Genomic DNA, 24515 nt, shown 5'->3' on the forward strand with positions numbered 1-24515 from the left:
CTCTGCGTGCTCTTGTCTCAGTGCCGCCTCCTCCCAGCATCCACAGCAGTTTATGTCCAGAACAAAATAGGTTACTGAATTTCTTATTTTTAAAGCATTAAATAACCACTAATACAGTGTATCAATCAATTCCCTCATTTGGTGTTTTGATGGTGGTGGACAATGCTGTGCAACACGTGTTAAGTCACTCAATGGTATTTAATTGAATTGAGATCAGGTGACTGTAAAAGGTATATCATGTGATTACCAGCATTTGCATCATAGTCTGCAAACTATTCAGTAACCTCCTCGAGCTCTATGGGTGAGGACATTGTCATGCTGAAAGACACCTCTTAAACCACTGTGGAAAGGTTTAATTATAGGATAAATCTAATCAGTGAAAACAACTTTGCATTGATTTGCTCCGACCATTTCCTCTAAGGGGACAAAAGGCCTAAAAACAAGCCAGCAAAAAACCCGTAAAGCATAACAGAGCCCATGGAGTCCCTTACCGTAGGGGCAAGGCTTTAGGCTTTTCCTTTAATTAACTGGAGCCGCAGTGGATGAGGGGAGAAGGGGAAAAAAATGGTGGCAGGAACGATGTCAGAGGATCAGAGAGATGATGAAAGAGCAGTGTAGAAACCCCCATGATGCTCTGCTCTCTGTCTTTTCCTCTCTTTCCCTCTACTTCATGACTCATCAATCATCAGTGACACAACAGTCCCTGCTTGGCAATCAGGCCTCTTGCGTCTCTGCTCTCAAAGTGAGATATGGACCCTTTCTCTCCGTAGCAAGCAACGGGTTACAGGAGTGAAACAGCCAAGAGGTTTAAATTATTTCATGTGTCAAAGTATTTGATGAACCCCCCGCTGCCTGTAAAGTTACTTTCTTTTATTTCCTTTGAATAAATGAGGGGCCCAAAGACGTGTCCAAGACTTTAGATTAACTGCATGGCTCCTTGGAAAACTCTATTAGCATTCACTTACAAATCATCCTAGAAACAGCATTCACAAGTCCACTAGAGTTCACTTGGGACCGAGTGATGTAAATTTCCTCATTTGAAAGCGACCACAAGGGTCAGTGAAAACATCCGCGTGCCTGCTAACCAGGTAACGGACGTCAGAGAAGTTACAGGAGATGTGGTGTCTCCAGCATGTCCGGGTCCACAAAAGACTGTAATCGAAGCCTTGGTGTTATAGCAAGAGGGCAAAATCCCCTTATTTATCTCTATGCAGCATGCAGGAGACTTCATGTACCCTTAAAGACAATCACAGTTTAAATACAAGTTTCCCTATGTGTTTTCCATCAGCATGCAAGGAACATAAGGAGGGTAACCTTAGGATTAAGGAAGGTATGAAGGTAAAAACACCAAGTGGGTCGTTGTCACTGTAGATGGCTCTTATTGGCGTAATGGTGGGCAAGTGCACTGATGGCTTGTAAGTGCCTCCTGTCAAAAAGCACTCCACGGATCTGTTTTCTTTAAGGGCGCACACTGATAGACGGGAACACAATTATGTGAAACTGCATAACCCACATAAACAAACTCAGAGTTACCGGCACGCACATTCATAAGACTCGTTTAGTGTCTCCAGTCTTCTACACAGCCATTAGAAAGAGATAAACGCTGATGATGGCTCCCTGCACAGACTAAAGCAGGAAATCAATTCACTGTATGGGCAGGAAGTGTTGTATTTTTGCCCACTTCGCATTAAAAATTCTGCTGACTGAACGTTCCAGTGGCACCATAACGAACAGCATTGCAGTTCAGAAAAGCAATGATCGCGGGAGCAGCCTGCCCACCGGGTGCCCACGATTCACCTCTGCTCGTTTTTTTGGCTCGCTAGGGGCTCGAGTTGGTGAATCATTGCTTGTTGCACGGCGGGGACGAAGTGAGCCTTTCTCGCTCTCCGAGCCCATACCAATCTCCCATGTCTTCACACCTCTGTAGCCACTGGGCGAGTCGTAAATCTCCAACATTGCACCATCTTTTTGTTTCCATGACAATGCTCCGCAGATAATTTGCGCTGGGGTCTCCCCTGGGCGGATGTGTGCATTTGTGGGAGGAGGGGATTTCACCCCAGATTTAAAGTTCTAGAAGAGAAACACTCCCCAGTTCACCATTTTTAATTTAAAGAGGGAAGAAAGGACAGTTTCTTTCCCCATAAGAAAACCTGTTACCTTCCACTGCGTTTTCTTTTTCTTTTTTAACCTGTTCAACCTGGTCATCTTTGCTATTTAGCCACACTGGCACTTGTAATTTCTCTATTTACACACAGGCACACATAGAAGGATCCTCAGTAACGCTGCACTTAGCATGACTGTCACACTCAGGATGCCGATGGACACGGCTGATATGAGCTTTTCACTCCTTCACTGTACAGCAGAAAGCAGCTCACCACAACAAGCGTTGCTTAGAGACCATCTGTCAGTTCCCCACGGTCACCAGGCACTGTCGCCACGGTGACAGATGGACCTGCCTGTTGGAAGCCATCACTCCTCGCCGAGACCTAGTAGCACATACACACAGACACGCACTGTGGACAGACAACATAATCTGCTTAGTAATGGCTTCCGTTTAGTAACTGCTGGGTTGCCAGGTTGGTGCAACAATTTCTATCTGTTGCAGGGTCGTGTACAAGGTGTACTGCCTTTTGTCAGACTGTACCCACCTTTGGCAGCTTGTTTTGCTGAATTTTTTGCACACAGATTTTGACTTGGTGTGTCAGTGCTTCGATTTTTATGTATTGATTCTGTTAGTAACAGTTCTTACTTTAAACTGTGCTAGTTTTTGCCTAAAATTCTTTGTTGTGGTAAACTCAGGGTGTTCATATGAAAAGAAAACCAAGTCATCTTCCCTCAACTTCAGGTGTTTTATTTCCTCTGGCAATCAAACAAAAGTATTACTTCAAGCTACTTAAATTAATCTGTCACAGTCCTCAAAGATGCAGTAGAGTTCATTACGTTCCTGTCTTTGAAATTCACGCCGCTCTGTTGATATCTTCAATCATAAAAAAGAAAAATCCTAGTAGTTGGATTATTGGCTCTTACGAAAGAGTCTCGTGCCACTCGTGTTTAAGATTTGTTAAGCAGAGTAAAATGAGCAAAAGGGCCCACAGTGGTTCTGGTCCATTATTTGAGAGCTGGAGGCGCTGAGGATTTAGCTGAGCTCTCTCACTCAGGCTGTCAGTCTGCCGGCCAGGCCAAATTGCCCACCTGTCTAAAAATGCTCTTTCCCTCCTTGTGTGTGTAATTAGGACCGGAGGTTGGCCCAAACATTCACAATCCCTTCTGATCTGAGAGACGCACACAGATGTAAAGCTAACCTTTGCACAGTTGTGTTTTCCCTGTTTTTATTTGCTTTATGATTGAAACCGCCATTTATTTCAATAATTGATTTATCTCAGTTTTTCCTATCCGATGTAGTTTCTCCAAAAAGTTGGAATATTAAACAAAAGCATAAACTCTAAATGGAATTCATGCACTTGCAGATTTCAGTCTATTAAACTGGAATTTGATGTTCAAGTGAGGTTTGAGTCGAAGGCAACAAAAGACTGAGGAAGTTGTGGCACGCTTGTCAAAACACCTAGTGGAGTATCTTGCAACTAATTAGAGTACAGCATCATTAAAAGACTAGAAATATCGCTATGCAGCTTGCAAGCACAAAAATGAACGCCTGTCATATTGTTATTGTTTAAATAACAAACATATTCAGTTTGTCTTTCAATTTTTAAAGCTGTTAATCAAAAAAAGCAAGCAAAAAACATGTGCTGCACATTATGAAATTCTGAATTTTGTTAGGCTGCAGAGCCGCTAAGAGGCACTGAGAGGGAGCAGCGGCAGATCAATTGCAGTGGACAGATGAAGGATAGTAAAACACTGTCCTGAGTCCTTGACTGACAGCCTCCTCGGTCCAAAGAGAAAACCTTGGGATTCAGTGGGATTATGTCTAGTATGCATCCTTTTTTTTATTTATTTATTTTTTTATATCAGATTGTTTCGCACTTCTGAATGAACGATTCCTATCGATTTGAAAAGGGGAGTAGCGGGGAAAGAAGGAAGAACTGCAGACGCAACACAGCTGGAGCTGTCAGTTGTGAATGAACCCAGATGTCTGAGAGATAAAGAAGACAAGAGCGCGTGTGTGTGTGTGTGTGTGTGTGTGTGTGTAAGATGTTATCCTCTCATCTTCCCTAAAGGATTGACACACAGTAGTGGCCCATTTTCGCAGATGAAGCACAGCCTACTCTTGTGCGTGCTTTAACACATCTTTTGTATGTCAGAGGAGCTTGTGTTTGGCCAGCACTCCACTCGCTGCTGAACTGTAACGTTGTAGAGGGAAATAAAACCACACTTCTTGTATTTTCTTTCTTTCGCGCACTCCTCCACGCGTTCTCATATCCGTGACTTCACACTGCCGCTTTTTTCACACAGAGCCGAGGGAGGGAGCGATGTGTTTAAGGAGCGCATTTACCTGGTCGGAGCTGAGCTGTGTTGGTATTTCAGTAATCTGTCAGTCTTTTCCATCTGTGCGCGCGCTTTGTCGGGTACAACGATCTTGCTGCAAACGATATTGTCTGGTCACTGCTCACTTGGGCAGAAGCAGCGTGGCTGTCATACTTTAAGCACACCTTGATTTGTGTCAGAAGCCTGCCTGTGAGAGTGCATGTGTAGCTGCGTAGATGTTTACCAGCATGTGGGGGTGGGAGGGGAGGCTGGGATGGAGCGTACAGAAGAAGAAGAGGGAGGGAGGGTGATGATGCTGAGGGAAGAAAAGGGAGGGAGGGAGGACAGTGTGCAGTGAAGTAAGAGAGAGAGAGAGGAAGAGAGAGAGAAAGGAACAGGAAAAAAAGGAAAAGGCAGCAGGGAAGGGAAAGACTGGGAGGACGCGCCAACTGCCTATAGATGTTGGAGCCTTTGACAGCGGAGCGCGGTGCTCAGCGGACACAGGAAGATGGTCTCAGTAAGAGGGGAACTGACGGTTGCCTATAATTTAATGTTCAATATCTTGGACTCCTTCTCCATGGGTAATGCTACGGCCAGGAACTCCAGAGCAAAGCTTGCTTTTCTCCTCTTTGACAATCTTCTTTTTATTCGCTTTAGGTGCTTTCCAGGATCCTGTCTTTCCCCTTAACTCTCACTCGTCCTCCCTCAAACACACGCTCACTTGTGCGCGCCTCCGTTGGGTAGCCAGGGTCTCGGGAGCGCTGGGTTAGCCCCCCGGCGCTGGCCGCGCTCTTCTGCCGCACCAGTCAAGCCAAAACGCTGGCCGCGGCAGCGATGCAGATAGAACGCGCTGCCTGCTCCCCACCTCCCCCACACCTCCCCTCCTCCAAAACGTAAGCCACGGAGGGGCGAGCGAATGAAATCAAGCAGGGAAAGAGAGGAAAGGAAAGAGAATGAGACGAGAGCTAGATTTGCTCTGTTGTGACAATGTTGGGGAGTCTGCGTTAATCTTTTTTCCCCCCACCCATGTCTTTTTTTAATTTCCCCTTTATTTTAATGTGAAATAAATGTTCTAACTCCTTTGGTAACATTTTTCTCTTTCTCTTTTTTTTCCCTTCCGTTTCTCTGTCTGGTTTCACAGGAGTGGCACCTGCAAAGAAGAGCCCAAAACTGGTAAGTAGTTGTTTTAATCTTAATTTTTACATCCATCCACCTCAGTCCTCTAACCACATGTGTGCATCTTTCTGAGGGATGTTTCAATATCATCATCTCTCCCTTTCCCACCTCATCTCTAACTCCTCTCTGTGCGCTGCAACTTGTGCTCATGTTGTGGGTCGGTTTGTGGACATGGGATACTGTACTGTGCGGGGGCGGATTCCTGTAGCTTCACATCAGCCCCCCCCCCCTTCTGACGGGGGATGGGACGAGGAGCTTTGATGCACCGCGTGAGCTGGGTTGCTAACACGCTGATGATCGCATCGCACTGGGTGCTAAGTTTGCAGTGTGAGCATTGATGTATGATCACAGCTGAGAGACTGCTCCATCCTGTAATGTCTTTATTAAAAGAGAGACCCCTGTAGACTTTGCAACTGAGGACGTGTTTGCCAATATTGTTTTGCAGGATGATTTTGACTCTCCACACAGAGATTACACTAGGAGGATATGCAGTGGTGCTTTTGAAATGATGGTGCTGTAGTATTAGCGTTGGGTAGTTAATGGTATTCTCATAGCTGTGCATAAGTGGTACAGTTCAAGCGTCACTCATGATGCGCACAGCATGGGTAAGCCCCCCCACTGTGTAGGCACCAGTAAAGGTGCAGGATATTTTACAGTTTTATAGAGAAGCGATGTTAAACATAAGGCGAGGGGGGCAGAAATGGCCTAGTAAAGACTCCAATCTAATCTGGCTTTGGAAAATGTGAATGAAACTTTTAACTGTATTTTCATAAGTTTTACAGCTTAAAGACGTTCACCATTGCCATTCTCACTACACCAAAGCAGTTACTTAAGACATAAACTGTTAAATATTAGTAAAAAAAAAAAAAGAGGAGCTTTTCTATCTACTACTAATTTTTCTTTTTTAAATATTTATCTATAACCAACTTTTAAAAAAATCTATGAATAACCAAAACTTTGTTTTATAAATACAGGACAGTCTGGGCAGTGAGCTACCAGAATGTTTTCAGTAATTTTACTTGGTGGCACTATTCAAAGGACCCTGTAGACTGTGTCTAACAGACCATGTATTTGCCAATTTTGTTTTGCAGGATGATTCTGAGGTGGAATCTTCATACACAGATAACAGTAGGAGGGTATGTGATATTGTTTAGTTGGTGGGAAGGTTTCTAGAAATGAGGTGTTATGATATTATTGGTGTTGGTTTGATAATCCTTAGCTGATAAAAGAGATGGTGGATAAGCTGCCGGTGATAATTATAGCATTACATAATGTTTAACATTAACATTGTGTTTAGGCGTATGAGGCTATTTATGTGTGACAAATCAAATCATGACTCTTATGTCACTACATAATGCAGTGCATAAAGACATGAGTCTGCAGGTGACAGAGCAGTACAGAGCTAAACTTTAAAATTCCTTTTGGGTGCCGTACCTTCAGGCTAGATGAGATGGGAACCATCCATCGTTTTATCAGCGTACAGTTCAAAAGTCTTTATTTCAGGTATTACCAGAAAGACCCTGTAGACAGTGTCTAACAAAACGTGTTTGCCGATTTCATTTTGCAGGATGATTTTGAGCTGGATCCTCCATACGGAGTTAACACTAGGAGGGTATGTGATGTTTTTTTTTTAAGATGGGGAGAAGGTTTGACTGAGCTAAACTGGTAAAACTTAAAATTCCTTTTGGGTGCTGTACCTTCGGGCTAAATAAGAGAGAAACCATCCATCTTGTTATCAGCACACATTTCAAAAGCTTGCAATCATGATGGAGTGCATTAGTGCAGGAGTAATCCCCACGTCTTTCAAAGCACCAGTAATGCTGAAGAACAAAAACATATTTCAGAGCAACACATGACACAATCTTGATGATGCCTTTTTTTTTTTTAAGAAAGCCCTTGCTTATTTCAGCAAAATAATGCACGGCATTCCTCACATATTACATGAGCAGGACTCTCTTTTTAAAGAGTTCAGGTGCTGACCTGACCTGTTGTGGGAAAGAGTCTGTAAACTGAGCATGTTGTTTTGTTTTTTTTTGTTTTGTTTTGTTTTTTTGGGGGGGGGGGGTGTTTTGCAGGATGATTTTGAGCTGGATTAGCCTTACAGAAAATACACTAGTAGAGTATGTGATCATGTTTAGAACGGCTTTAGGCTGTGGTGGGTTTATGATGGTTCTGGTGTCCTCAGCAAAAAGTAAAGGTTATGGATAAAGTGCCAGTAGTGCTGGTGTTATTGCATAATGCATTTCAGCTCTACGAGGCTGCTTAGGTGTGACGCAACAAGCTTTGGACCTTCTGAATGCTGGGTCCTTCTTGCTGAATATGAAATGAACCATTGATCTCATTATCAGTGCGCTGTTGAAAAGCCAGCACTCATGATGGTGCTATTACATACAGTATGGTTGATCCACACATCTGTGAGAGCAGCTCCAATGATACACTATATATGCAAGTTTTGGAGCAACCATCCCGATCATGACTTTTAAAGAAAGCCTCTTGTTATTAAAGCAAGTTGATCGCACGCTACACTCTGTAAATGTTACATAACCATGACTCTGTCATCAGAGACCAGGCGCAAAACTGACCCTTTTTATAACTTTCATTTGAGGTTTTATTAGAAGGACCCTGCAGAGTAATGTGTGTTTGCCAATTTTGCTTCACAGGATGAATTTGAGCCAGATCCTCGATATAGAGAGATTATTAGGAGGGTATGTGATGCTGTTTACATGACGTGAAGATTTTAACGATTAAGCTCCCAATGATAAATGTGTTAATGCATAATGTTTTTACTGTATTTACTCTTTGGTTGTGTGATGATGTTGGCAGCTTAGCATGACACAGCTAATCTTTGAATTTTGGGGAGATATTGCATCCTTCAGGCTCAATAACAGAGAGGAACATTTATCTCACTACAAGCACATAATTTAACAGTCAGTGTTCATGATTGTATTGTACACAAAAATGATGATTTTTTTTTTTTTTTGTGTGTGAAGCAACCAATGCCAAACCCAGATAATGTGCTTTAAAAGACAGCCTTGCTTATTTCAGCAAGTTATTGCCAAATCACATTCTGCATGTATTTTGGAGCTTTTTTGTATTCATGTGTTTAAAAAATTGTTTTCCAGGATAATTTTGCAATGGCTCCTCCAAACAGAGATTATAGAAGAAGGGTACGTGATGCCATTTAAAGTTTTTGAGAGTGAGGTGTAATCATACTGGTGCTGGGCAGATGATAGAGATGGTATTCTTATAATGTTAATACAAAGTGATCATATTTTAATGCATTCAGGCTTAAATTGTCTCACACAGAACGATATTATGTGTGACTCAACAAACTACTTATGACTGTTAATGCTGTGCTACATAAATGTACATATTACATGAGCATGGAGCCATAGCATGGAGCTCGGGTGCTACACTGGCCTTGTTGCAGTTTAGAAGTGTCATTCAGGCATTATTAGATTGGACATGTTTGCCAATTTCTTTTGCAGGATGATTTTGAGGTGGCATCTTCATACGCAGATAGCACTAGGAGGGTATGTGTTATTGTTTAGATGGGGTGACGGTTTTAGGAATGAGCCGTCATTGGTGGTGGTTCTATAATTCTTAGCTCATAAGAGAGGTGATGGATAAGGTGCCTGGGAGAGCAGTGTAAATGCTGCATGATGTAATGCCTTTATTAATAGAGGGATTGTGCAGACTGTATGTAACTGAAAATGTGTTTGCCAATATTGTTTTGCAGGATGATTTTGAGCCGGGTCCTCGATACAAAGATAACACTCGGAGGGTATGTGATATTATTCAGAGGTGGTGGAAGTATTATGAATGACAATGGCTATGGTGTTCTTATAACGGATGAAAGCAATGAATAAGCTGTCAGTGATAATCATGTTCATACTGGTTTTACTAACTGTCTGGTTGTCAGAAAAGTAAATATGACTGTTAATTCTGTAGTACACAAAGGCAGTTAACCAAAGTCAAGCTGGCTGTTAGCTTAGTAGGACAATGGTAAACTTTGAAGTTCTGCTTAACCCAATGTTTTTCACGGTTAATTAAGAGAGGAACTATCAATCTCATTAAAAACAAATCGTTTTAAAAAGCTGTTTCTGTGACAGCATTGGATTACAATATAATATCTATAGGTTTTAGAGCAATCCACATAATTCCTTTTAAAGGAGGGACGTGCTTATTTCACCAAGACGATGCCAAACCACATTCTGCACATTCTTATTTTTCAGGATAATTTTGCGATGGCTCCTCCATACAGAGATAACAGAATAAGGGTACGTGATGTCATTTAGATAAATTGAAACTTTTCGGGAATGACCTTGTGTGCGTAGATGGTACGGTGTGGTCTTCTTATAAAGATAATAGAGGGGATGGGCATGGTGCCAAAGATCATGGGTTTAATGCATGAGGTTTCAATAGAATATTTTAATGCAAGATGCTGTTTATGTGAGGCCCTGCATTCTAGTTATTGCTGTTAATTTAGTAGTACATAAGGACAGTGAACCCAATTTAGGCCTGCTGCTCATTTTTCAGAACAGCACTAAGACTCCCTTTGGGTGCTGTACCTTCAGGCTAAATGAAACGGAAACCTTCCATCTTGTGATCGGCATACAGTTCAAGTTATCATTCATGATGGTATTGCACTGTATAAGTGTATATCTGTGACGGCCCCACCAATGCTGAACAACATATCTAGGTTTTAGAGGAACATATCCCACCATCATGATTATGCCCATTAAATGCTAAACCAAATTCTGCACATATTACAAGATCAAGAGGCCTTAAATAAAGAGTCCAGGAGCTAAACTTTGCCTGCTTAAACTTTGTCTGACAGAACATGGCTGCCAATTTGTTTTTGCGGGATGGTTTTGATGTGGATTCTTCTCACAGATAATATTCAAGGCGGGTTCAAGAAAGTCTTAAATTATTTCAGCAAGACAATGCTGAAATAACAAAGGACACAAGCATGACTCTATATCAAAAATGCCAAGTGCTAAACTGGGCTGGTTTTAGTACAGATCTTTCTTTCTGATATTGTTAGAAGGACCCTGTAGACTGTGTCTAACAGACCATGTCTTTGCCAATTTTTGTTTTGCAGAATGATTTCGATGTGGAATCTTCATACACAGATAACAGTAGGAGGGTATGTGATATTCTTCAGATGGGGTGAAGGTTTTAGCAATGAGTTATTGTGATATTGATGGTGGTTTCATAATCCTGAGCTGACAAAAGACACAATGAAAAAGGTGCCAATGATCATTTTAGCATTACATAATGTTTGATCTCCTAGGACCCGGTGTCCACATATGTGGACATCACATTTTGGGATGTCTAGACCAAAATACTTAATTTTTCTCTACAAGGACCTGATATGCACTTACGAGGACATTATACTGCCACTGTTCTATTGAAATTTAAAACCAATGTCCTCATATGTGGATCTCATTTTTCTCAAAAAGAAAAATTAGGTTAAAAAAAATCTGGTAATTCTTTGTTTTTACATTCATCAGGTCCCAATAAACCCAAATAGCAAAGAAAACATTTAAATGCATGTCATGAAAGACTTCGGGTCTTAGGAGGTTAACATTGCGTTTAGTGTATGAGGCTATTTATGTGTCACACCTCAAAGAAATTATGACTCCTTGCGTTACAGTGCATAAAGACAGTGAACATGAGTCATTCCTGCTGGTGACAGAGTTAAACTTTAACATTCCTGTTGGAGGCCGATACCATCATGTTAAAAAGGAAGGAGCCATTTAGAGCTCAAATGCTAGCTTCTCAGGTGTGGCAATGCATGCCATCATTGAGATGATGCTTTTTAATGGAAGACCTTGCTTATTTTAGCAAGATGTTAGCAAACTACAATCTGCCTATGTTACACAATCATGAATACATTGCAAAAAGTCTAGTTGCTAAACTAAAATAGAACCCTCCTCTTGATAATATAAAAGGGTCCTATAGTCTAAACATGTGTTTGCTAATTTTGCTTCGCAGGATGATTTTGAGCCGGATCCTCGATATAGAGAGAACATTAGGAGGGTATGTGATGCTGTTTACATAACGTGAAGATTTTAGGACTAAGCTGCCAATGATAAATGTGTTAATGCATAATGTTCTTGCTTTATTTACTGTTTGCTTGTGTGATGTTGTCTGTGTGCGACACAAAAGCTAAATTGCTGTTAATTCTGTAGTCCATAAAGACAATAAAACATAGTCAGGCCTGATGCCAGCTTAGCATGACACAGCTAATCTTTGAATTTTGGGGAGATATTGCATCCTTCAGGCTCAATAACAGAGAGGAACAAATGCCAAACCCAGATAATGTGCTTTAAAAGACAGCCTTGCTTATTTCAGCAAGTTATTGCCAAACCACATTCTGCATGTATTTCAGGAGCTTTTTTTGTATTAAGTTTTATATTATTATTATTTTCCAGGATAATTTTGCAATGGCTCCTCCAAACAGAGATTATAGAAGAAGGGTACGTGATGCCATTTAAAGTTTTTGAGAGTGAGGTGTAATCATACTGGTGCTGGGCAGATGATAGAGATGGTATTCTTATAATGTTAATACAAAGTGATCATATTTTAATGCATTCAGGCTTAAATTGTCTCACACAGAACGATATTATGTGTGACTCAACAAACTACTTATGACTGTTAATGCTGTGCTACATAAATGTACATATTACATGAGCATGGAGCCATAGCATGGAGCTCGGGTGCTACACTGGCCTTGTTGCAGTTTAGAAGTGTCATTCAGGCATTATTAGATTGGACATGTTTGCCAATTTCTTTTGCAGGATGATTTTGAGGTGGCATCTTCATACGCAGATAGCACTAGGAGGGTATGTGTTATTGTTTAGATGGGGTGACGGTTTTAGGAATGAGCCGTCATTGGTGGTGGTTCTATAATTCTTAGCTCATAAGAGAGGTGATGGATAAGGTGCCTGGGAGAGCAGTGTAAATGCTGCATGATGTAATGCCTTTATTAATAGAGGGATTGTGCAGACTGTATGTAACTGAAAATGTGTTTGCCAATATTGTTTTGCAGGATGATTTTGAGCCGGGTCCTCGATATAGAGAGAACATTAGGAGGGTATGTGATGCTGTTTACATGACGTGAAGATTTTAACGATTAAGCTCCCAATGATAAATGTGTTAATGCATAATGTTTTACTGTATTTACTCTTTGGTTGTGTGATGATGTTGGCAGCTTAGCATGACACAGCTAATCTTTTAATTTTGGGGAGATATTGCATCCTTCAGGCTCAATAACAGAGAGGAACATTTATCTCACTACAAGCACATAATTTAACAGTCAGTGTTCATGATTGTATTGTACACATTAATGCATTTTTTTTTGTTTTTTTTGTTTTTTTTGGAAGCAACCAATGCTACTACCCAGATAGCTTATTTCAGCAAGTTATTGCCAAACCACATCCTGTATGTATTTCAGGAGCTTCTTTTGTATTCATTTGTATTCATTTAAAAAATATATATTTTTCAGGATAATTTTGCGATGGCTCCTCCATACAGAGATAACAGAATAAGGGTACGTGATGTCATTTAGATACATTGAAACTTTTCGCGAATAACCTTGTGTGCGTAGATGGTGCTTATAAAAACAATAGAGGGAATGGGCATGGTGCCAAAGATCATGGGTTTAATGCATGAAGTTTCAATAGAATATTTTAATGCAAGATGTTATTTATGTGAGGCCCTGCAATATAGTTATTGCTCTTAATTTAGTAGTACATATGGACCGATATAGTGTATATCTGTGACAGCACCATTAATACTGAATGACATATGTAGATTTTAGCATCCCACCTTACATAATATTTAGCATAATCTTTAGCATAATGTTTAACATTGCGTTTGATGATGCCCTTCAAATGCTAAACCAAATTCTGCACATATTACAAGATCAAGAGGCTTCAATAAAGAGTCAAGGAGCTAAACTTTGTTTTGTTTTGCAGGATGATTTTGATGCGGAATCTTCATACACAGATAACAGTAGGAGGGTATGTGATATTGTTCAAATGGGGTGAAGGCTTTAGAAATAAGTCGTGATATTGGTGTTGGTTTGATAATCATAGGCTGATAAATGACACAAAGAAAAAGGTGCCAATGATCATTTTAGCATTACATAATGTTTAACATTGCATTTAGTGTATGAGGCTAAAATGCTCGAAGTTTAGAACTTTGATTATTAAAGCACTTTGTAGACTCAATCTGTGATTGCCAATTTTGTTTTGCAGGATGATTTTGAGATGGATCCTCGGTACAGAGCTTATGGAAGGAGGGTATGTGATCTTTGTTTAGAGAAGGTGAAGGTTTTGGGAATGACCGGTTTGGATAACGGTGATGGGTTGATAACAGTAATTGAATTCTTACAGCAGATAATAGAGCTGATGAACAACTTCCCACTGATAAATGTGAAAAATCATAATGTTTTTAACATGTTTGGATATCTGAGGCTGATTGGGTGCTGCAGAAAAACTATTTGTGCCATAGCAGGACAGAGCTAAAATGTTCAATTTGTTTTAGATGCCTTGTCCTTAAGGCTTAATAAGATAGGGACCATCATTCAAGTTATAAGTGTGCTGTTTTAAAAGCCAGAATTTGCCCTTATATTGGTGTAGAGTATAATATAAACAGACTGTCGACCAAAAATGCTGCTTTTCATCTGATGCCTTGTTGAGACAATGCCTAAACCACTTTCTGCACATATTTCAGGAGCTTTTTGCAATTTTCATTTTTTTTATCATTATTTTTTTTTTCCAGGATGATTTTGCGATGGCTCCTCCATACAACGATTACTCTAGAAGGGTATGTGATATAATTTAGATACAGTACAGAATTTTGGTGGGAGATTGATGTCATGTATGGTGGTGCTAGTTAGGTAATGGTGATGGTGTTCTTGAAAGCGTAACAGAGGTGATGGAAAAGTTGCCAGTGCTAAAACATCAAGTCACTATTAGCTGTGTCTGAGTGAAGGTACAGTAATAGTATAGAATAGTTTTGCAGGATGATTTTCCACTGGCTTCCACTTATAGAGACCACCCTATCTGATTTCAGTTAGCTAGGGAAGAAAATTGTTGGGATGTGTGATGATATTAATGCTGGGTATATGATTATGATGGGATTTCTATAGCAGATAATCGAGGTGATGGGTATGCTTTTTAAATGCATGTTATGTTAAGAAGTTGTATGTGTGCTAAACCAGTGATGCGTCACGTTAAGCAGGACTGAGCTGAGTCTTAGGAAGCAGTGAGGATTTGCTTTCATTGCCCCACCTACCAATGCCTCTCGCGTCCCATCTTCTGTCTCTTTAATAAGTTATTGGAGCAGCACAAACCCATGTATTAAACTACTCGCAGGCCACCGAGGAACAACGCAATGACTGCAGAAGGTCAAAATCTAATAGATTCATCAAGTATAGGAGATTTGTTTTCATTTAAGAGGGGGATCGGATTTGGACTTTCTGTGCATCAAACAACACGAAAAAAATACAGATTGGTTGGCCTGGGGTTTTTTTTTTTTTCTTTTGAGAATCAGTCCTCAGGTCTGACTTTAGCATCAACACGACCTGCATTTCTGATTAAGTATATGACTCTATTGATTTTTTTTATTTTATTTTTTTAAGTACACCACAAACCCTAGTGAGGTTATTTGCAGCACCAGCAGAGTAAGCATTCCAGCTGGAGCCACAGCCCCGACTTAATATTTCCTAAAGCATCAAGCTTATTTTATGTCTAACAAGGATGATGAATATAAACATGAATTGCAGAGGTGTAGGAGAGTGATTCAGCGAGTAATGAGTGTGAAGACATGACTGCACTTTGAAGGCCAAACACTTTGATATTTGAGAACAGACGAGCCACTTGCCTCCACCCTTTCCTGGTATATTTTTGTCCTCGGCGTCCAAAGTAATGTGCAGTCACGTGACGTGAAGAGACTGAACTGCTGTCATTTTCGCTTACCGTCTTAAAATATCGGCCTTTCTTTCCCGAGCTCTGCCCCGTAACCCTTTCACGTCGCTGGCTTCTTCGCAGCATTGGAGAATTTGCAGACCAATGGTGACGATGTGATGCTTGCAAAGGAGAGATGCTGTGACAAGGATGACAAACAGGATCTTTACCGATACTCGCAGCGTACCTGTGCCTGAGCTCGGGATTGTGAGGTTTACTCAGCTCGAATCCTCGAACAGATGCTTAAGTGCGCATGTTATTGAGGGGCGAGTCGCAATTTATAAGCAGTTTTACATTTCTACCTTCACCAGTAAAGTCCTCTCTTCTTTTTAAAACCCTGGAGTGCTTTATTCATTGTGACTATCCCTCCATATACAGCAGGGAATGCAGCTCCTTCTTAATACATTCCACTCTGTTAAACAAAAGGAATAGGCAATGTACTCTTGTAAGTTCCACAGTTTTCTCCCATAGCTGAATGACTTAATCATGAGAAACCATTGAGGTCCTCTTTTTTTTTTTTTCTCCTTCTTTGTTAGCTTTAAAAGAATTCTCTGCATAAAACAGCTTGATTATTCTTTGTGTTAAATAAGGGAGCAATACGACAATGGTTGACATTACACTCTTAGAATGTGCTTCCTTTCACCCCAAGGAAAAGCCATGTTTAATCTTTTTGAACTCTAATTCAGAATTGCTCTGTATTCACATCTCCGCTGTCCCTGTTCCTCCTCTCACAAACCACAACCCAGATTCATATTTTCTATTCCGCTGTTGACGATGCAATAACCTTCTTTTTTTGAATGTTTTTGTCTCCTCCTGTCAGTCATTTTTGAGTTCAGCTTCCATGCTCCTGTGCAGAAGATTTGAAACAGTCAAATGATATTGATCTGCTTCTCCAACAGCAGTTGTCAAGAAAGGACAGCCAGAACAGCTCCCAGCATAGTGTTTCCAGCCACCGGAGCGCGCACGCAGACTCGCCTGTGCACTCTTCCCTGGCACCCGCTCTCAGTGAGAGCAACGCGCCCCCACCTCCCTCGCAGCCTTTGCCGGGACTCCCAATCCAGGACTCCCCAGGAGACGGGACCATCCAGAGAAAACCGGACCCCTTTAAGATTTGGGCCCAGTCCAGGAGCATGTATGAAAGTAGGCGTAAGTATATTCATTTCTGGTGGCGGTTGGATGAGGGCAGCATGGGGTATTGGCTCGGTGCAGACCCTTGGTGTCTTGGTGGTACTGCTCATTTTGGGGAACGTTTTGTGCTTGTAAGTAAGCTGGGTCAGATATTTATATTTATTTATTGATCTATGTTTTACTAAAGACTGGCTTGCGCTCAAATGCTCCACTGCACATAGTGATTAACAAATATATTATACCGCCTGTGATAAAACAATAAAACATAAATATTGTAGGAGTCTGTCAAAGAAATTTGTTTGTTGTTATTATTTATTAGGCAAATGACAAATTGAATTAATATTTTTATACCCAAATTTGAGCTGGCACACTGGACTTCACAGAGAAGTCAGAAATTATATATACATTTTTTTTTAAAGTCTGATGTTCTGTTCAACCAGTAAAACTTTTCTGTTCAGGGGTGCAAATTAATGAGCATAATTGAGCTTTGCTATTTTTTCAGCTTTCTTTAATGTAAAATATTGAATTTAAAGCATTTGGCATTAACCTCCTAAGACCTGAACTCTTCCACAGCATGCATTTTTAACTTCTCTTTGATATTTGGGCTGATTGGGACCTGATGAATGTAAAAACAAAGAATTACCAGATTAATTTTTTTACCTAATTTTTGTTTCTAAGAAAAATGAGATCCACATATGAGGATATTCATTTAAAATTTCGATAGAACAGTAGCAGTATAATGTCCTCGTACGTGGATATCAGGCCCTTGTAGAGCAAAATTGAGTATTTTGGTCTAAATAACCCAAAATGCGATGTCCACATATGTGGACGCCAGGTCCCAGGAGGTTAAATATATGGTTTAGAATCAGGGGTGTCAAACTCCAGGCCTCGAGGGCCGGTGTCTTGCAGGTTTTAGACCTGTCCTTGATCCAACGCAGCTGATTTAAATGGCTAAATTACCTCCTCAACATGTCCTGAAGTTCTCCAGAGGCTGGTAATGAACTAATCATTTGATTCAGGTGTGCTGACCCAGGGTGAGATCTAAAACCTGCAGGACACCGGTCCTTGAGGCCTGGAGTTCCCCACTGCTGGTTTAGATAAAAGAGCTTGTGGATGCTGGTGGATTTACCATTACAGAAAAATAAATAAATATAAATAAAGATTTTGGAAGTTATCAGTACTGTTAATTTAGGGCATAAACCTTACATTGGGAGGACATTGTAGAATGTAAAATCAATTCACCTACATATTTTCATATGTACTCCGTCACTGCCTTGAAGGAAAACTGCTGATAGATGTCAGTGATGGTAGATGAGGAGCTTAGCTAATAAAGAAAGCCGTTTACATTTGTTTGTATATAGGCTGTCTTGTAAAATTACTAGAATCTAGCTTTATGTCTACAGGTACATGTATTTTTTTCTGGCATAGCCATGGCAAGCATCTCCTTGGTTTTTTTTCCCCCAAGCTAAGCTAATTGGCTTTTCTTTCACATTTAGCATTCAGCTATCAAAGTGGTGTCAATCTTTGAAACTGAGACTCCACAAGAAACTGAATAGTAATAGTATTTTCCAAAAGAGCTAGCATGCTACTTTGTTACTTTGTTACTAGCTGTAGACATGTAGGCCTCCAGTGTGTTGTTGATTGTGTCCTCTTAAAATTACTAGTTGCCGCTTTCACCCAGTGCCAGACAACAGCACCACTGACACACTTTTATTTTAGACTTCCCTTAAGAGGCACATGGTGTATAATTAGTACAAGAGTGGAGTAGATGTTGGCGGATTGTAAACCTCCCCACCCCCCCGCCTTGGCAAAGCAAGGGGATTGCTCTAATTAAAAAGAATAACCATCATATTCATTGTCAAGTAAAAAAAAAGAGACATCTGCAAAGGGTTTTTATTCTTTCATTTATTTATTTTTTAAAGATCTAATCAGTTTTCCAGGCGCACTTGTTGAGGATTTTCATTATTTAGATGAAGAAGAATGAAAAATGAAGAGCTGAGCGTAGGCAGTGGTTCAGACACCTGTTGGAAAGCTGCCATGATTAGTTGAGTCAATAGTATTTGATTTTGTAATAAATAAATGAATAACAATAATAGAAATGGAGTGAAAGAATCCACAACCAAGGGCGGGAGGGATGTTGTCTACATACCCGCCCTCATATGATGACATCCCAATAGGGAATTTCTAAATTGCCCAGCCAGTTTGATCTGGTAAAATGTTAGAAAAGTAAAAACAAAGAATAATAATAGGAGAGTTGATCAAAACATTTGAAGGGGATGTAAAGAGAAATATAAGAGAAAGCTGAGCACTCTGAGGTATAGAGTCACAAGGAGAAATACCTTGAACAGCACGGGATGAACAGCAGGTGTAAAACCTCCACTTCCTCACGCTTCATTGAGCTCTCTCCATAAAACTCACTCCATAGTTCTCAGGCCTTGGATAGGGCAGAGACATTTTTCCATGCAGCTTTCACTATAATGAAAAACTCTGCTGAGATCAAGGTCTTTAAACTTACCGTGCAGGGAGTGATTTCCATTTGCAGGAAGAAAACGTCCCAAAATCTCGCACAGCATTAGCCTGCTGTAAAAGCGGAGGAAGCTTGCTCGTGCTTTTGTTGGGCTTCATTATGATTATTTTGGGTTTTTAAAAAAAAAAAAATAATAATAATCTCCTTTTTTGTAGCATCATCACTCACAGCTTTGAATAGGGCCGTCTATCTTGGGAAAATATTGATCCGTTCATGCCCAGTTGCCTCACTGTGGGGATCACTTATGGGTCTATTAATGGGCAGGAGCAGCGTGTGCAGTTGACCTTCCTGAGTGCGGGTGCAGATTGCGACAGTTAGCCTTTGACTCTTTCCTCCTCTGGTTCCTCCACAGTAACCCTGTGATAGATTGGAAGAGATAGCTGCGCTCCGTGGGGATTTTAAGTGTTGACTGAAGGAGCAGATTGGAAGCAGACTGCTTATGCTTTCTGCCATCCCACCCTCTCTTAGTGGTTTTAGCGGCCTTGGCAGCAGCAGCTTCAGCTGGAGCAAAAAAGGAAATCTCCCTGAGAGATGTTTGTCTGCACACATAACACATCTGCGCCCATGGAAATGCATGCACACGTACTCATATGGGGATTCAAAGCCGCGTATTTAAAGCAAAGAAGCTCCTATGTACAATGGGATAAGGCCACACGCATGCAAATCATCTCCTCCTGTCCTCTGGGCTCTGAGCTCGCTTCAGTCTCCCCTGCTACATTAACCATGAGCTGTCACTCGCTGCGGTGCGATGCCTCTTTTATATCGCGACACCTTTCGAGTTACTAGCGTACGCACACGGTTGCCTCGTGGCTACGAGTGTGCTGTGACTAGCCATACTCAGGATGGGGGGTCAGGTGGAAGGTGCACTCCAGCATAGCCAAATGATGCATCGCGTGTCACACATCACCTCACAAGACAAACTCTGTAGCCCATTTGAACATCTCTAAGGTTGTCTCAAAAAGCTGCAAGAAAGTGAAACTATACTCGGAAACGATCAGAAGGGAATTATAATCTGATCGTTTCTAATTATGGGAACGATGGACACCGATATCTTTTTTCTCAGCCAGTTTGTTTTAGCTCTAAAATTATACTCTTGGCCCAAAATAGATCCTTTTTATCTTTTGATGGCTCGTTTTTTTTGTTTGTTTTGTTTTTTACTGTCTTTGTGCAGTGTGCTACCACAGTGACAAAGCTTTGAACACAAATGATGACAGTATTTACATGCTGACATAAACAAACATATCTGATTGTTTCAGAAGAGCAGGTGTATTCATTATGCTCACACTGTGGTTGGCTTATTGTGTACCTGAGGGTATTAAATGAAATGTCTGAAGGCATCACGGTGCAGGAATAGAGTTCCCACAAGGCCAACTGTGCTTGTGCATAAGTGTTTATGGCAGCTTGTTGATTTCACAGTTCCAGACTTCCAGGAGCAGGACATTTTCCTGTGGAGAAAGGACACGGGGTTCGGCTTCAGGATCCTCGGAGGCAACGAGCCAGGAGAGCCTGTGAGTCTCTCTCCCTCAATCTTTTTCAATCTCACGGCTGAAATCTCTCCAGTTTGCGTTTCAATTTCCTCACTTTTCACCGTACATCTCCAAAGAAATGGATAAACTGACAAGATTGTGTAGCTTGAATGATGAAAAGGATGCTATATTCCCAGCACTAGTGGGAGCAGCAGCTATAGGATTTTCTTTCAACAGTCTCAACACAACAGTTCTTATCTTCCCCTTGTGTGCGTGTCCATGCTTGTGTATTGGAATTCAGCAATTTCATATCTGTGATTGCTTCTCTCTGATCTGACCAATGTAGCCTTAACCAGTCAGGGAAGAAAAAAAAACCCTGCACACACACCATTTCTTTTTTTCTTTTCCTTTAAAGAGTCAAAGTTGTTTGTTCTTGTTTACACTAGCCTGCACTGCGTCCCCCCCCCTGCTTTTCTTGAAGGGGGAAAAAAATAATGATTTACTTTAGAGCTTTGCTTGGGTTACTGCTGTTACAGGCTTGAGAGAATAGTAAAGATTTAATGCTGAAGTTTAAATTGTAGCTGTGCAGCATGCCAAGTTTATGGCCGCTGAGAAAATCGACACATTTTTATATGTCATGCACTTTAATGTCGTACTTTTTCTTTTTAGAATACCGCTTGATCGCTTTCCATGCATTTATTTTGCAAAGGTGCGGCGTAACGTATAGCTGCGCAGTCTTTGTCGACGCGTGGTTTCGAATGCACGGCAACCTCATTCGTCTGCTGCGTTTCAGATCTACATTGGCCACATAGTCAAGTACGGGGCTGCAGATGAAGATGGACGCCTGCGATCTGGTGATGAGCTGATATGCGTGGATGGAACTGCGGTGGTGGGAAAGTCGCACCAACTGGTGGTCCAGCTGATGCAGCAGGCTGCCAAGCAGGGCCATGTCAACCTCACAGTGCGGCGCAAAAGCACTTACGCTGGTGAGAAGCAAGCAGCTCGAGATGGAGGAGTAGTTTAAGCTTTTTAAAGACCTCCTAAGAGGTCCAAGAGAGGGTTTTTACTGAAGTCCAAGAATACACTCAGGTTGTTGTGGCTCAGGACGTAGAGTAGGTCATTTACTCCAGTCCACATAGCAAAGTGTGTAAGATACTGAAGGGAAAACTGATTCTGATACATCATCCACCAATATGTGGTTCTGTGAAAATACACAGATGGATAGAAAATAGTACCGTAAGAATGTGGCAGTCCATTTATTATTGAATTCTACTGATTTTACTTCAAATAACAGTGACAAATAATACTGCAGCACTTTTAAAGTGTACTGCAAAAGACAAACGGGTATATCCGTCCACAGTGCAACCAATCAGAACATGTTTTATTAAGTCAGTTAATTTCATCCTATTATAAACAGTCAGGATCCAATTTCAAGTAGTTTCAAGTTAAGCTAGTAGCTTTGTTGACCAATAGTCCAAAAATGACCATCATTTGTTTCTCTATTTAGATTCCTTTATGCAGGATTCAGAATTAGCAGAACTGTAATCTTTTGTTTTGTTTTATAAATTGCAAAAAGTATAAATATCTCTAACTGATCAATTTGTTTACATATAGTGTATTCACTGATAACATGTCATTGAATTTTAATGTGTATTGAATCAGTTTTGAGAGCAGTCTGAGATGGCTTCATTTATATTCGGTTTTTGCAGCTTTGCTTACAGTAAAACATTGTTCAGTTTTAGAAATGCACTCCCTGCTTTACCAACAGCCACATTTATGTCAGTCATACTTCCATCAGGAGCTCAGAGGCCTTCTTAATATATATCTAAGGTCAACCTTTCACCTTTTTAGAATTTAGTGTGGGTGTGGAAGTGGTCAGCCGCTACCACGAGCCAACACCCACGCCCCACCGCTGACTTCACTCCGGTCAACACAGCTCTGCTCCTTTAAAAAAAAAAAAAAGGCCCATAAATATGATGGAGAGGGTGGCCAACCTTCGGCCCAATGACAGCAGCCAGACATTAGTGCATTGCTGCTCCCTGTCTGCCTCGGAGCGTCGAGAATATGAGGCGCCTTCCTTGAGCAGCTGTACAGGAAATGAAATGTGGAATGAAATGTCCAGATAGAGCAGGCAGACCACGTCCTCGGTTCATCTTTTGTTGGAAACAGATGAGAGGAGAGATTGTTGAAGAGGCCTTCTTCCAAAGCTGTCCTTTTTTTTTAATCATAAGATAAACTAGGTGTGCTAGAGGAGCTAAATATCTGTTATTTGCCTCCTTTAATATTGTACTGCTCACGTAACGTTTAGGGATGTTGTCATATGTTTTTGCACAGCTTTTCTTTCATTACATTAGGTTCTCACTCTGTTTTGTACATGATTGTCTCCTGAATGTCTCACCTTTGGTTTCACCTCCCTTGTGATCTTTTACTGTTAATCTTCTATATCTGTGTTTTTCTTACCCTCCTGTTTGCACTTTGCACCTCATCTATGTATCTTTCTCACCATATCCTCCTCCTCCTGCCATTTTTAGTTAAAGCAGAGGGAGACATGCCTCCATCGCCGGCGTCTTCGCACCACAGCAGCACCCAGGCGCCCAGTCTCACAGAAGATATTGGGAAGCGCACCCCACAGGGCAGCCAGAACTCCCTCAACACAGTGAGCTCCGGCAGCGGCTCCACCTCTGGCATCGGCAGCGGTGGAGGAGGCGGAGTGGGTGGCGGGGGCGGCGGCAGCGCCGTGGTCGCCGCTGCGGCCGCCACCACCTCCTCTCAGCCGCCCATCGCCACCCCCGCTGTCGTCTCATCCGGTTTGCAGCCCTACGACGTAGAGATCCGCCGCGGCGAGAACGAAGGATTCGGTTTCGTCATCGTCTCGTCGGTGTCGAGGCCCGAAGCTGGCACCACCTTCGGTAAGCACGAGCACCCGCAAACACCACCACCAGCGCACCGTTGATGGCGGCTCATGCTGTTATTTCAAAAATCACTTCTACTCAGCAAAAACCCGAATCACACTTTGGCTTTTGCCTCATCACCGGGGCCTTTTATCTTCTCGTCTGCCCTACGGGAATCCTTTGAATCCTCTATAAAAACCACTGAACGCTAAATAGCCTGACAGCCAGTGCACAGTCTGGCTATTTACAGTCCCACCAGATCAATATCAACACTCTTCAAAGAAGTGGTTCTTCTTTCTCATTTTCATCTGAGCCTGTCAAACCAAGACACTGAAACCCTTTCTTTGCCTGCAGCTGCTGCTCACACTCACATAAGGCTTTCATAATTGATCACAAGTGAAGTAGGTCTTACATAAAGCCACTTGTATTATTCAGCTGAACTTAAATGGCTTGTGCGGAGCAGGTTGGCACTAAAATCCTAATAGCAGTTTAATGAGAATGAGCACTGCAAGAAAGATAAATAGGGGAAATGATCAACGTGAATGGGTTCTATTTATTTTCCAGCATATGATTAGAGATATTCGCTTACTCAAACTTTATCTTCTTTTCTCTTCTTTTTTGTGAGGTTCTTTTTCATTGCTTAGCTGGTGAATGGTGTCGTTTTTCTCTGTTTGATATTGCACAGCAACGCAAGTAAATCAGATTCAGCGTTGCTTTTACAAACTCGTAGCACTGCATCTTTTCTACTCGTACTCCATGTACGTTTTTTGCTCGCTGCTATGGCTTCCTACCTACACTAGAAGGACATTGCACCATGCTCTTCTCTCCCTGTGTGGGTGTACAGCACTGGAAAGGTCTGTGAACGCTTAGCTTTACAGATTGGCTTTTTTTTTTTCTTCTTTTTGTAAAGTGAAGCTCCTTTTCA

The 24515-nt window shown here is 41.4% G+C and overlaps 1 protein-coding gene across 43 annotated transcripts in view; it reads left to right on the plus strand.

Annotated features, from left to right (window-relative positions):
* The window catches only part of LOC102295526 (membrane-associated guanylate kinase, WW and PDZ domain-containing protein 1), a 137360-nt gene that overhangs the window by 100461 nt on the left and 12384 nt on the right, over positions 1–24515 (plus strand). For 11 of the 43 annotated variants that reach the window (XM_014339721.2, XM_014339729.2, XM_042228249.1 and 8 more), the window contains exons 13-33: positions 5564–5595; positions 6690–6734; positions 7166–7210; positions 8259–8303; positions 8721–8765; positions 9087–9131; positions 9338–9382; positions 9834–9878; positions 10703–10747; positions 11599–11643; positions 12039–12083; positions 12405–12449; positions 12656–12700; positions 13112–13156; positions 13584–13628; positions 13866–13910; positions 14392–14436; positions 16478–16724; positions 20650–20741; positions 21493–21685; positions 23231–23608. In XM_014339721.2, coding sequence (XP_014195207.1) covers positions 5564–5595; positions 6690–6734; positions 7166–7210; positions 8259–8303; positions 8721–8765; positions 9087–9131; positions 9338–9382; positions 9834–9878; positions 10703–10747; positions 11599–11643; positions 12039–12083; positions 12405–12449; positions 12656–12700; positions 13112–13156; positions 13584–13628; positions 13866–13910; positions 14392–14436; positions 16478–16724; positions 20650–20741; positions 21493–21685; positions 23231–23608 — 1662 coding nt within the window. Of the gene's footprint in view, positions 1–4789; positions 5004–5563; positions 5596–6689; positions 6735–7165; positions 7211–8103; positions 8107–8258; positions 8304–8720; positions 8766–9086; positions 9132–9337; positions 9383–9833; positions 9879–10702; positions 10748–11598; positions 11644–12038; positions 12084–12404; positions 12450–12655; positions 12701–13111; positions 13157–13583; positions 13629–13865; positions 13911–14391; positions 14437–16477; positions 16725–20649; positions 20742–21492; positions 21686–23230; positions 23609–24515 lie in introns of those variants that run through there. The other 32 variants (XM_042228267.1, XM_042228266.1, XM_014339723.2 and 29 more) reach the window with 32 other exon arrangements.

Source organism: Haplochromis burtoni, unplaced genomic scaffold (assembly GCF_018398535.1).
Source record: "Haplochromis burtoni strain Fernald_Lab_line unplaced genomic scaffold, NCSU_Asbu1 Contig_314, whole genome shotgun sequence".
Taxonomy (NCBI): domain Eukaryota; kingdom Metazoa; phylum Chordata; class Actinopteri; order Cichliformes; family Cichlidae; genus Haplochromis; species Haplochromis burtoni.